The 13,768-nt window shown below is 45.8% G+C and overlaps 1 protein-coding gene across 1 annotated transcript in view; it reads right to left on the bottom strand.

Moving 5' to 3' along the window:
- Window positions 1–11,913, bottom strand: part of prox1a (prospero homeobox 1a) — a gene marked incomplete at both ends in the record, with an annotated part of 24,580 nt that extends 12,667 nt beyond the window's left edge. Inside the window, 3 exons of the mRNA XM_080514506.1 lie at window positions 207–401; window positions 5,863–5,970; window positions 9,946–11,913. Of these exons, the coding sequence (XP_080370632.1) occupies window positions 207–401; window positions 5,863–5,970; window positions 9,946–11,913 (2,271 nt within the window). The remainder of the gene's footprint in view (window positions 1–206; window positions 402–5,862; window positions 5,971–9,945) is intronic.
- Between the last annotated feature and the right edge of the window lie 1,855 nt (window positions 11,914–13,768).

The following is a 13,768-nucleotide window of genomic DNA, read 5'->3' as shown; positions in this document are numbered from 1 at the left end:
GAGACGGTAAGGCAGTGTCAGAGAGAACAAAGTGAGATGGTGTCACTCTACCCGTCCGCATCACGAGGTATCAGGTGATTATTCGACTTTTTTTTTTCTTTCTTTTTTTTTTGGACCGCTTTTGCTCTCAGCTTCTCCTCTCGATGAGCACACGCAGCTTGTCCTGTTCAGTTCGTGGTGAATTATTTGAAACGGTCGGTGTTTACCTCAAAATCGTTGGCCTTGTTGTAGTGCATGTTGAGAGCTCGGAAGAGCTCGCAGTCGCGGCTGACGGACATCTCCTCGGCTCCGGTGGTGCCGTCGTTGATGGCCTGGCGGGCAAACTTCTCCATCTGGATGTAGTAGAACTCTCTGAAGTTGCTGAACCACTTGATCAGCTGCGAGGTTATGCAGCGGTTAAACTGGAAGCAGACATAGGACTTTTTAGGGGATCAGATGTAACTTAATATCCGAAGACATTTGGAATTGAAGCAAGTGGGATCCATCGATATGCTCCGTACAAACATTATACAAGAGGACGCTGGGACGTTTTGCACTGTATTAAGCGCCTGACTTCAACCTCAAGGGGCAAAGAAGGAGCAGAGGGGATGTCATTTCATATCAGTGAGCGGAGGTGTGAGATGAGTTGCAAAGAAACTGAAAGATAAAAGATGAGCACAAGAGAGAGCACATGTTGTCGAGGGAGAGAAGATAATAGAGATATTAAGCCAGACAGCAAGAAAGGAGGGTGTGTGTGTGTGTGTGTGTGTGGAGAAACGCAAGAGTGGGGGAGAGTGTGTGTGTGTGTGTGTGTGTGTGTGTGTGTGGTTCATCTTCCCCACTGGGAGCAGACCTCCCCCTATCATAACCCTGAGAGTGGAGGGAGAGGTGGAAAAGAGGGGGTGAGACCGCAAACACATAATTGACCAGAAAAACGATTAAGTCATCATCTGAAGCGCCCTGGCCCGCAGGGGGCTCAAACATGTACTTAACCCCGTTCACCAATTACACCCTGATTCTCCTCCCCTCTCTGCACCTCCCACACGGAAAGAAAACCGAAGAAAATGAGCAGAAAAAGGAGGAGAGGCGTGTAAGACAGAGATGATAAGCGCTGGAGAGAAGACTGTGGCTATCTGATCTGCGCTGCTTCGCTGTTAGTGTGAGGTAAACCTATTAAGAGCCTTGGCTGGTCCCGGTCTCTTTTTTTCCCCGCCTGGTCGCAGTCGTGAAAACACACTGTCTGAACAGTCATACCAATAGATAAGGACATCAGGGGGGTTTGGGAAAGAAGATGAGGACCGTCGCATTCTTGCACTGCGTTTAACAGTCAGTATGAAAGTCCCTTAAAACAATTGAAAGCACGTCTCAGATGCGTCACATTCCAACAAAATGTTCTGCTCTCAAAATTTTTGGAATCCAAACCACCGTCACTGTTTTTACACACACACACACACACACACACACACACACACACACACGCACACACGCACACACACACACACACACACACACACACACACACACACACACACACACACACACACACACACACACACACACACACACACACACACACACACACACACACACACACACACACAGTGTGACACATGGACAAACACAGAGGCCTTCAATCCTCCCTCCCCTCTGCTCTTTCTGTGGCGCTGGAAGAATGGGGGGACAAAACGCTACTAAACGCTGAGCGGACTGCTCGCTGGGGAGGCAGAGCGGTTTTGACATGGAGATTAGACTCTGGCTATTGTTCGACAACACAGACGCACACACTCGCCGTGATCTGGGATGGCAGTCAAACACACGCAAGCACATGAAGTTGGGAGGGTGAGGTAATAGGACAGAACAGGCATAAAAGTTGGCGAATCAGAGGGAGCGAAATGGTTGGCCCAAGGTGAGACGGGATGGCAAGGAGTGGGCCGTGCCTTTCTGGAATGATCAGCGGATGACATAATGGTGCAGTTGAAAAGACTAAGTCCGCCCGACATTGTTTGGCATGGGCTTGGGGAGGGTGTGTGTCGGACGAGAGGAGGGGCAGCATGGCGGCTGTCCTAAAGTGCAGGGTGAGCATAAACGGGGAAAAGAGGGAGGGAGTGGGGGGGGGGGTGGAAGGGGGGGCTGGGTGCAGGTCAGCGCCGTTGGACAATGGTGTTTCTCTGGTGGTGGCGGTGGTAGTGGAGGGAGGGGGGGTGGAGGGTCGGAACGTGAGCAGTCAGCAAGCTGGGGTCGTGACATCGGAGTGTCAAACAAACAAACTACTGACACTTACAAATACATGGGCTGCATGGTGCTATTCTTAAACACACACAATGTGGCAGACAGTGGGACTGAGGGGTGAACAAACACACCGGGGTTGTGTGTTTTTTTTTTTTTTTTTTTTTTCTTAAGTTGTCAGTTTAGCACAAACTTTCCCTTTTGTGTGAGATCCGAGCAAGTCCTGTCAGGTGCGAGTTTGAGACTTCATTCATTTAGTGTTGATCCATGCGAGCGCGCGTATGTGCACATATGCGCGTGTACGCGCGTGTGCAGATGCATCTGAGAGCATGCAAGTCTCAGCACCACATACTGAGATTAAAGTCGGCGTAAGAGTTGCCATCACTCATGCAGGAGACCTTTGATGTCACTGCACCCAAGTGACGAATACATTTGTCACTTTGGACAAAGATTACTTTATTATACCGACAGCGCAAGGGAAGATGTATTAGGGCCATGCGCAGCCAAACTGGGCTCATTGCAGAACAAACCACTCAAAATATATACAATTTACCATAGGTAAAGGTAAACGCACTAAATTATATTACGGCTGCAGTGACTGCACTCAAAACACTCAGGGATTCAATTTTGGCAAGTCCCCCCGCAGCTGCCAGCAGTCTTGGTTCATTAAGTTGCTGGTGGGGGACAGAGACCCCCTGATAGCGGCTAAGGACGAGTGTGTTCAGTGTAAAAGGAGGGAATCGGTTCAAAGGAGCACATCACTGCACCTCCTTAATCAGAGCTGGCAGGGGTCAGCCGGCACAGACATGAGATGCAGTAGGAAATGTGTGTGTGTGTGTGTGTGTGTGTGTGTGTGTGTGTGTGTGTGTGTGTGTGTGTGTGTGTGTGTGTGTGTGTGTGTGTGTGTGTGTGTGTGTGTGTGTGTGTGTGTGTGTGTGTGTGTGCGCGCCCGGCTGAGAGGGCAGATGAGAGAGAGACAGTGAAAGCGTGTTTCTCACACTCACACTCAAGAGCCTGTGAAAGGTCAGTGCTTAGTGCTAACAGCACAAGATAGAAAGTGGCGCACACACACACACACACACACTTGCACCCGTTCATGTACAGACACACACTTAAGTCCAGAATAGGAGAGCAGGAAGGCTTCCTCCGTCTAAACCATATCAGTATTCAGGTGCCGGGACTGGCAGTTGTACACTTTTAAACTGCTACAGAATTTAGCCGGAAGAAATTGCTTTGGTTTGTTTGGATGTTTAGCTGAAGAGCATTTGGATCGTTTGGATAAAAAAAAACAAAAAAAACAATCCTAACTGTAGCTCTCACCAACACTTTCTCTGACATAGTGGTCAACATTGGACAGAAGGGACACAGATGACCTCAGAGTGCTAAGCTCCATCCAGAATGACGAACAGAGAGGCGAGCAGGAAGACAGAAGTCTGTGCGGGCCTCCCTCTCTCTCTCTCTCTCTCTCTCTCTCTCTCTCTCTCTCTCTCTCTCTCTCTCCCTCGTAAGCCCCTTCACAGTCATCAGGGCTTTCCAACGTTTCCTGTTTTCGCAGGAGTGAATTGTGGGAGATAATCTCTGGCTGCCTATTGGCTGACTGCACACAAAAAGTGGCCCTGGAAAGCGGGCTTTTGTTACTGCTGTGACTCAAAATCCAGCCACTGGCTTTTCTTTCTCCCTGGCCCCGCCGAGGCACACATACCATGCCACACCATCAGCGAAAAAAAGAAAAGAGAAGGAATGGCATATAGAAAAAGGGAAAACCCTCCTGACCTCCGCGACTTCGCAGCACATGACTGGACCAAAAAACTGATAATTTTTTTTTTTTTTTTAAGCCCAAAGAGGTGGACAAATGAAGCAGGTTGTGCCCGTTTAAAAAAACAAAACCCCAAAAAACAACGAGCCGCCCCAATGAACATCTAAATTGTCTTTTTACAAAGCCAACCAACTTTATCTGACTTTATTAATTGAGTGAATATGTTTGATTAATCTTTCAATTACCGGTAATGTGGTATTATTACACACCCCTTCAAAACAATATCCTGAACAATAGGAGGTCTTAAAGCTAGTGGAGGGACTCTGTAATTATAAGCGCCAACAATGGTATTATGACACAAGTGTCAAAACATTTCAAAAACACCAAAAGTCAATAAAAAGTCACAATGGTCCTGAAAGGGGCTTAATTGAGGGGAACAACAAGAACCGCGTCTCCCAGTTGTTAAGGCAGCCCACTTCCCACGTTCATTAGGTTCTTGACAGTTCAGACCTGATTAGTCAAGACCCGATTAGCCTTCAAGACTTTTGTCTAAGAACAGCCACTCGCGAAAAGGCCGTGGTGGCTGAATTTAATGAGATCGTCAGTCTCATTCCCATACATGTCTACCAACTTACAGCTTGAGTCCATTGTTCTCTGCTGCAAATAAAAACAAACCAACATGACTCATAATCCCCTTAAATATCTTGACCTTGTTACAGCATCTCATGAGGTCACCCACGATCAGGACCCCTCCATGATCAGTTAAGTGAAGCCAAATTAGTTAAAACCTTGACACCATTTGCAGTGGGCCAACGACAGTCACTTTAGTGTGACGCTGTGATATGGAGTGCTTTATTTTACTCAATTCTAATCAACACGTATAGACGCCAACCTGCTCCAGCAACATGTGCCTCGTTTTCAAGCTACCCAATGAACTCCTCATTGGAAGTCACGTGAGCTGCAAGTCATGGTTGGTGGTGATGGCATACAGAGGGGGCAGCTGGGAGAAAAGAGAACCTTTATCTTCTGATTTGAATAAGATGGCCTGGATCTGTCACAGTGTTTACCCCTCCGTATGGTCCAAGAGGGGCACACACACACACACACACACACACACACACACACACACACACACACACACACACACACACACACACACACACACACACACACACACACACACACACACACGCACACACACACACACACACATGCGGGCAAACAAACAAACTTGATTGCATTCACTACAATGGCCATTGTGTTTTTGTTGTTGTGTTTTTGTACGGCGTATATACTGTATGGTGCATTGTTTTATGACTCCCGGTGCTTATCCTTTGCCATGTTCCCCCGAATTGAACTCTTTCCCATTGCCCCTCCCTCCACCAAACCATTCCTCCCTACACCTGCTCAAATAGCCACTCCTCCATCTCTAGGCTCCATCCTCCTCTCTGCCATCTTCATCCTGCATTACTCATCCCACTCTTTATCTTTAGAATACTCATTTGCTCTTCAGCTCCCTCATGCAAACCATTCAACTTTCTCTTCTTTCATCTTTTGCATAAAGCCATAAGTTAGTCGGAGGGGAAAAGGACTTCATTTTATGACAAGGAGAAGCTGTTTACCCCAACTGAAGCTTGAGGATCATAGTTAATAAATCAAACTTCCCTAAACTACAAGCAGGCATGATTAAAGTAAATAAGGAAGAAGCGATGAATGACAGAGTTGTAAGTTTGTATCTGTCCATATACTTGTTAGATGTGACAAAAACACATTCGAACAGATGAAGGTCCAAGAAATTAGTATAATAATTTACCTAATTTAAAAAAAAGGATATATTGAAGAATTATGGGGAAAATATGCAAAAGTAATATACGGCAGATGAAGAGCATGTTTTAACTCACCTTGACATCAGAAAAAAACATCTTGAGCATGTTGGAGCTTGGATAGCGGGTGTAGAAAAACATGAGCTTGGCCTTCTTCAGGTGATTGGGCGAAAGACCTTCTTGGATCTGAAAATGGCAACCATTAAGGACAATAGTTGTTTGGAACGGGACAAAAAACATCAGTTACATCTAGAAAATGTAGATAGAAGTATGTAATTGCTGATATTTGATGACAAGCTAGGAAAAAAGATAATCATTTGGATGATGGGTAACCAAAATTTCCAGTTAGGCATGAAGGGAGGGTTGAAGGGTTGGGGGGGGGGGGGGGGGGGGGGGGGGCTGAAGGAGCAAAACCATTTGCTTGCAATTATCATTGTCCGTATCAGGTGTGAGTGTGTCACGGTAAATAAAACGCTGGCCAGCACGACAGCCGATGTTTTTACATAAGGAGCTCATTTCACAGTCAAAGCAAGCAAACGCCTTTGCCTACACCCTGCGCTAACCTCCACCCAAAAAAAAAAAAAAGGAAGAAGAAAAAAGGAGACATTTGCATATCACAGACAAAGACAGCAGTTAACGCCAGTGACGGGCAAGAAGGCCTAATGGCTTGGCTACGGCACATGCCAAGCCCGAATATGACTGTGTGATGTTGGCTTCATATCAGTGACAAAAACAAGGTCTAGGAGATATTCCCAAACACTGTCCCAAGCAGCATGAAAAATCTTCTCCTACTCACACAGACCTTATTCAAATACATGTCATAGGCCTTGTCTTCCTAATGGATGGCCTGGATTGAGCAGCAGTGAAGATGGAGGGAGATGGGCTGGTGGGGGCACCTTGAGGGATAGCATGGTTCCAGCCTTCAATTACATCCCCCTCCTCCTCCCTCTGCTCCACCCCTACCAACCCCCCCCCCTAGCCACTCTGCCGCTGCCAAACCCTTGGAGGAGCAAAAGAAGGAGGAGGAGAAGGAGACGAGAGGCTCTGAGGCTTTGGACTCTGCCAGTGATGAGGAGACTGAAACACATCTGCGCCGCCGAACGGCCCAAGCCATTTCCATGGTGAATTAACTGCCGTATAATGCATTTGATAATATCAATCTGGGGGATAAGACATTGAAAAGGGAACAGGGATGGGGGCGGGGCACATGTTAAAACCTCGGGCTGTTTCAACAAGGGTTTTCATCAAGCTGGAGCAAGACAGGGATTTAAATCACACCCAAGATATGGCCTTAAGTTTTCATGAAGACTGTTTGCACCTGAGTGGGCAAAATACATTGCCCGACGTTATTTACGACGTTCAGAGGTGGCTCGGATCGTTAAAATCAGTCAAGTGTCCAGATGTAGCTGTAACTATAGAGTGGGAAGAAGGCATCAGCTGCTAGATTGGATTGCCCTTGGCCTCAGGGTTACACAGCAAAGCCAGCAAATGCTGAACCATGCTGGGTTGGCTCCTTAAAGACCCTGTCTACTTTGTCTGATTCAGTAAGAGAGAGTGAGCGAGAGAGAGAGAGTTAGTTGTATACGCAGCGAGGGTCTTGTGGGGGAAACCCTGGCAGACTGGTGTTACTCTGTCAGGCCTGGCCAAAAGAGCAGCACTTCACTTTCCACACCACACCATCTGCTCCAAGTGGAGGGGATACAATGGATCCTCAGACAGAGCAAGGGAGAGGGAGAGACACGGAAAAAGAGAACTCTTTTTCAGCGACGCAAGTTGGGATTTGTTGCTGGTAAAGCTGCACACTTACACTTAGATTAATTTGTATTTGCTTTTTCAGTTAGGATCGGCATTGCTTTCCCCCTTATCGCTGAGATTAAAAATTATTTTAAGACAAAGACGTTGGGATTTTACCTCTCAAGCTATAAAGACAATATCACCTCCCTTCAGCCACCAATTAAGAAGCTTCATATTTCCTAATGAGACATTTTCATCTCCAATTCACTCACAGCTTGCAAATGTAATTGTGATTGGACTTAGGGGTGGCGTGCAAGGCTATTATTTTGTCATGATGGTGCACTCATACCAGCTGGCCCACTGTTTGCCTGCCACATCTGACAAGACATCATCATTCTCACAACACTTCCCCAAAGCCCAAAGTCATGAGAGGAAAATAGCTGCGACACTTCCTAATTCCAGGTGTAAGGACAAGAAAATTTGGAGTCAGACTGTGAACAAATGAGGAAATTGATAGCAGCCATCTGCTCCATAATGCTGCCCAGAGCTGGTGAACTTGAACGCACCTCGCAAAATGTCTGACAAGCTGTTGCCGACTTCTGAAGCTTGGAAATATCGGGAATTTTGCAATAACAACAACAAAAAAATGCCAACCCTACAGACACATGCAAATATACTGATTCTTAAATGTCATGATAGAAAAAAAAAGAACACACTATAAATATATATGTAGCTATTTTATAAATGCCAAACTTAAGCCGGAGAAATGAACTGAGAATCAAAAATGAAAGATGAAAAAAACAGGACATGTGGATATGTGTCTGGCTATTCTTTTCATTTAGGGGAGTACATCTGTTAATGCCCTGAATTTATAAATGCTACAATGAAAGCCACAGCATCTGGCATATGTGGTTATTGTTTGATTGTTTTCTACTTTCTCTCAGTCTCTCTCAGTCTCTCTTTCTCCCTTTTCTCTTTTCATCCCTCCATCGGGAGCCCGTAGAAGCAAAGGATTATGGATCTCTGGAAAGCATTCACCCTTGGGTCAGAAGACAAGACAAGGCGAGGTAATGAAAGATAAACAGCTCGCTGCAAACACCTGTTAACGTCCGCTTCAAAGAAAAGACAGAGAGAGGGGGGGTTTGCAGGGAGGGAAAACAAAAAAAGAAGTATTTGGCTGCCAAGCAACAGCCGAAGGGCCCCCCGGGCTGTTGACAGATCTTTATGAAATGAAAAAAAGAGAAAAGAAACGGCAATGATTGTGGGCTTTTTACAACAGCGATAGATGATAAGAGGAACACAAGAGAAAACACAAGCAATCATAAATATACATCTTTCCAGAGTCCTCAGGCAAACCTTTTGTGACACACACACACACACACACACACACACACACACACACACACACACACACACACACACACACACACACACACACACACACACACACACACACACACACACACACACACACACACACACACACACACACACACACACACACACAGGCTGGGTACTCAGGTGAACACAAAGGCAAGGGAGTAAAAGTGTTAGGTACACATTTTCACTTAACCAGTATATACACTAAAGGTATAAAGACAAAGGTGGATTTTATCCACTGTGTAAAGAATGTTAATGACTCCAAAGGCAGTGTTTTCATCAGGATAGCCACAAATCAAACTTTCATAAGGGTTGAGTGTGTTGAATACTTAGGAACTAAGGAGGTATAGAGGAAACGGAGAAGGGAGTGAATGTATCTGTTTAAGCTATTCGTCCCGAGTCTCCAGGGGATTCAATTTGAGCCTCCCATAGGGGATAGCCTCTTTATCTGCAGGGCATGATTGGGGCACACTGGGGTTAAACTATAAGGTGGGCTATATAACACCATTGTGTGCCAACTTTTAGGATGCTATCGCTCTTCTTTCAGGCCATTTATTTTTTTAATAAAGAGAATTGGGGCAGTAAATGTCGTGGGGAACGAGTAAGTGATATGTGACAAGAAAGCTTTTAAAGCACTTAGGTTTGAAGATGGAAGAAACGGTTGGATGGCACTGTGAGAAGAAAGAGGTATGAGTATAAAAATAAATACATACAACAGTGCAGTACAATGGAGAGGAGAACAGCAGTGGGAGGAAAAGTGATTCATCAACAATTTCTCAGTTTCTTAGGCTAGTTTCAAAAAGACTCCAAAATATTTGATTTTTAACTCTTTGTTAGAAAAGAGTACAGGTACAATGCTTTGCACCTGTCTCTGTGGGGAATTACCACTTGATAGCAGATTTTTTCCCCCAGCTTACTTAGACATGAGCTGTCTGAACTGAACTACGCAGGGTGAAAACATCACAGTCACTTATATACACCTTTGTTGAAATCCTTACACACTCCATAAAGCCTACACATACACCACCTTCACATTTGAAAGGATACATTGCTGCCTGAGTAGGGTGAGATGTCAGCCATGTCCTGGAGATCACTGCACTCAGACTTGATGAGGGACAGGGAGAGTCCTTCAGCCGTGCTGCCCGGGTGTGCTGGTGAACAAGAGCGATGGTGGTGGGCCAGGTGATGACCTGTCATCTTGGTCCTCAGGCTGGTGGTTTCCCTGGACAGGTCCATGGAATCTGGTGAGGAACGATCTTTCCCTCCATAACCACCTGGCGGAGCACCAAGGGGACTCTGGAAGGGGTAGGCCATGAGAGGCAATGGAAAGGGATGTCTAAAGGAGGGGGGACTGAATCCCATGGAGGCAGAGAGTGACGAGGGGTGAAGAGCGGGGTGGTGGTGACCACCGTGGGCACCCACCGCTGAAGACTGGTGATGGTGATCACTTGGTGTCTTTCTCACAACCAAGGGCAGTGCCTCAGTTTGGTCATTGGTGGCTCCTGGAATACCGGGCATGCTAGCGAATGAGTCAAGTGGATTGGGAATGATGACATCGCCAAAACACTGCAGCCTCTGGTTGGCGGTATGAAAGTTGGGGTTGTCCCCATTGGCAGCATTTGAAAACCTTTCAGGAGGTATGGAAAGTGGAGGGAAGGCCTGCTGAGGTGTAGGGCGTGGAGGCTTGGCGAACACTTTAACAACTGTGTCGACCACTTGAGTCATGGCTGAGTTAAGTTCCTGTTTCAGTGTTTCAGCCAGCTGTTTACCTTCAGCATGCATAGAGGAACCAGGACCCCCTGGTCCTTTGCTCCGACCAAGCCCATCTCTTCTTGGCTTCTCTCGATCAGCAAGCAGAGCCTGCTCCTGAAGCAGAGCCCGCGCCCTGTCTAGGAAATGGCCTGGGTCCAGGTCAGACATCTCATTGTCAGATCGCATATCATCGCCACCCCGGTCATCCGCGCCATTGTCAGATCTACCTGGGCTGTCCTCCGACATGTTTCCTATGTCATTGTGGAGGTCATTGTGTTCTGAGTCATCGGTTGAGTCATAGATCTGAAAGAACTTCTCCTGCAATTGCCGTAGCTGTTTCTGCATGTCCTCGAGCTGCAGCTTGAGTTGTCGCCGCTCCTCCTGCTTCTGTTCCTTTCTCTGACACACCAGCTGGGTGAAGCTTTGCTGCTGCTGCTGAGGCAGGCGCTGTTTGCGCTTGTTCTCTCGACTGCACACTTCGCCTCCCCGTGGGCTGCTGGGGGCCTGCTGTTGAGACTGGGGAGGTGGGCAGTCCAGCTCCATGTCTCGTTCTCGATCCATCTCATGGTCACGCTCGTGGCGGGAAGCAGCAGGTACCACCACGCTGGGCGAGTGGCTCATGCCACGTATAATGTTCTCTACACGGGCTCGCTTGGCACGCAGGTGTTCGTCATTTAGTCGTTCAATGTCGAAAGAGGCCAAGCCGGGAGGACGACCAAATGGTGACAAGCACTCTTGCGGGGTGCTGTCCTGGGAGGAGTTACTGCAGGCATCCTCCTGTGGAGCATCTGAACTTGCATTAGAGAGCCCTGATCCGGGGAAGCCTGATTCCCCTCTGTCACCCCTGTCTCCTCTTTCCCCTCCTCCATTTTTAGCAATGTTATTCTTGAGAAGCTGCGAGATAATGGTGGTGCCAGGAAAGGGCATCATGGTGTCCTCGTATGAGTTGGCCCTCTTCAATAGCTTTCGGAGTACATTGGACTTAGACTCACTGTCACTGGCTGATACAACGCCAGGCCCACCATGTGGCTGCACTACAGAGCACTCCATGGAGTCGGTATCTGATCCGTGGTGAGAATGAGAGCTCAGAGAGTTCATGGCACTGAAAATGGCTGCTTTGGCGCGGGCAATATTATCAGTGGTTGCTGTTGTGGCTGCTGCTGTGGAGGAGGCTGTGCTACCCACGGTCCTCTTAACACCGATGTCCACACGTCGTCGCTTGGTCTGTCTGTTCAGGAGGGAGTCGCTGTCATGGTCCGGCATCACGGGCTGCTGCTATTGGGCCATATCCCACAAACCCAATCCTCTAGGATCAAACCCTCTGTGTACCTGTTAGGATGAGGGGGGAGGGGGCAGAAAAAAAATCACAGATGCATGACTCACCAAAGTGAAATATTTATTTCAGACTCTACCTCATTTTTGGAACCGTCCACTCAGATATCAGAGATAGATCAAACAGAAAAGCTTAAAAGCAATTAATTAATCAAAATCTGTCAACCTCTTCAGAATCACATCTGCTGATATTATGCATAAAACACATTTTCAATCAAAAACCGACAGACAGTCGTTTCTGTTTTTTTTTTTTTTTTTTTTTTTAACAAAGCAAAGGACATCAATGATTACATTTAGCCAGTAAGGACTAGAAACAGAGGGCGAAGAGAACAGGCGAGATGGGGTCAGAATTTAGGCCTTGGCTCGACATTCCAGGGCAAAGTCCTACATTTTATCCGGTCCCCTGTTACATGCCGCGCGACACTGAACCAGTTCCCACGGAACACAAAGCTGCATAAAATTATGATAATTACTTAAGTACTTGTCCTCATTTCCATGATTGTGTAGTGTGAGCCAACATAGGAGCCAGGATCTCACAAAATCAAAAAAAAAAAAAAAGAAAAAAAGAAACAGGGTTAATATTAAAAAAATAAAAATCTATACAATGGGACTTAATGCACAGTCAACACATGATTACCCACTTAAACGTATCCAGTAAGTGAGCTTGCTTGTTTCCCACAAAATAATCCAAATATAGTTCAAGCCACATTTACACAGTGTGCAGTTTTAAAATTCAAGTCCTGTGTTGCATCAATCAATATGGCCATCATATCTTATTCAATGGGGAGAGTGACACAAAAAAGAAATACAAAATAGGCCTATTGATTTTGGTGCCAGCGTGAGCTCACTTCTGTGGTTTTTGTTTGTCTTTTCATCTGGCAAGGGCAGTTAATTCTGCTCAAATGAATAGGTCACAAGGGTCAACTCTGGCAAGGAGCAACTTAAAGCGCTCTTACAAAAACCCTAATGCCTCGGTGAAAGCAAAACGTTTTGTCAGTACAGGGCTGTTTCAATAATGCTACGTAAGCAGCGAGTCTCAGTCCGAGTCATATCAGATGCAACCGATCTTTAAACTGTTGTCTACAGAAAAAAATGTGCATGCATTCATGTAGAAAGAAAATGAAAATGAACAACCTTGAATTTAGTCAAAAGTATAATTGCTTTGTTAACAGATAAGTATCACTATAATTTAAAGCTTCATTTTTTTTTTTACAGTTTTCAGAAAAATTTGATTTCTTATTGTGATTAAAAAAGACACAAGAAATGTAAAGTACAGTTAACTTACAGGTTGCATGTATCTTAAAGCACACAGATTAAGCTTTTAATTAGCTAAACAAAGAAACACTAAAAAGTGAGAAATTGAAAAAGAAAGATAACCGGAGGAACTAAGATCTATCATTAGATATTCAAAATAAAAAGTCAAAGACTCTTTTTTTTCCCCCTATGGCCCTATTTGAGTGGTGTGAGTGGAAACAAACAGCAGGGAAATCTAACTTCAGTATCATTTAACAACTACCTCTTAAACAGTGTGTTTGCTTTTTCAGTCCCACAGAAAATATACGATCTTGACATTATCCCTGCGAGTGAAAAGCCTTTTTTAAAAGACTGCTCTCTTGTCACTTTGCCTCACACATTCACACATGTGCACACACACACTCACACAACATTGCTGTTGGCTTTGTTACAAACTGCAGTGTGATGAACAACACAAGTGACATACATCAGCCGGCCACTTGCTGTCTTAGCAATTTTTTGCAAAGTGATAAATTTGTAAAAGTCTAAATAT

The sequence above is a fragment of the Blennius ocellaris genome (genome assembly GCF_963422515.1).
Source record: "Blennius ocellaris genome assembly, chromosome: 18".
NCBI lineage: Eukaryota > Metazoa > Chordata > Actinopteri > Blenniiformes > Blenniidae > Blennius > Blennius ocellaris.
This window is presented reverse-complemented; position numbering and strand designations above follow the sequence as displayed.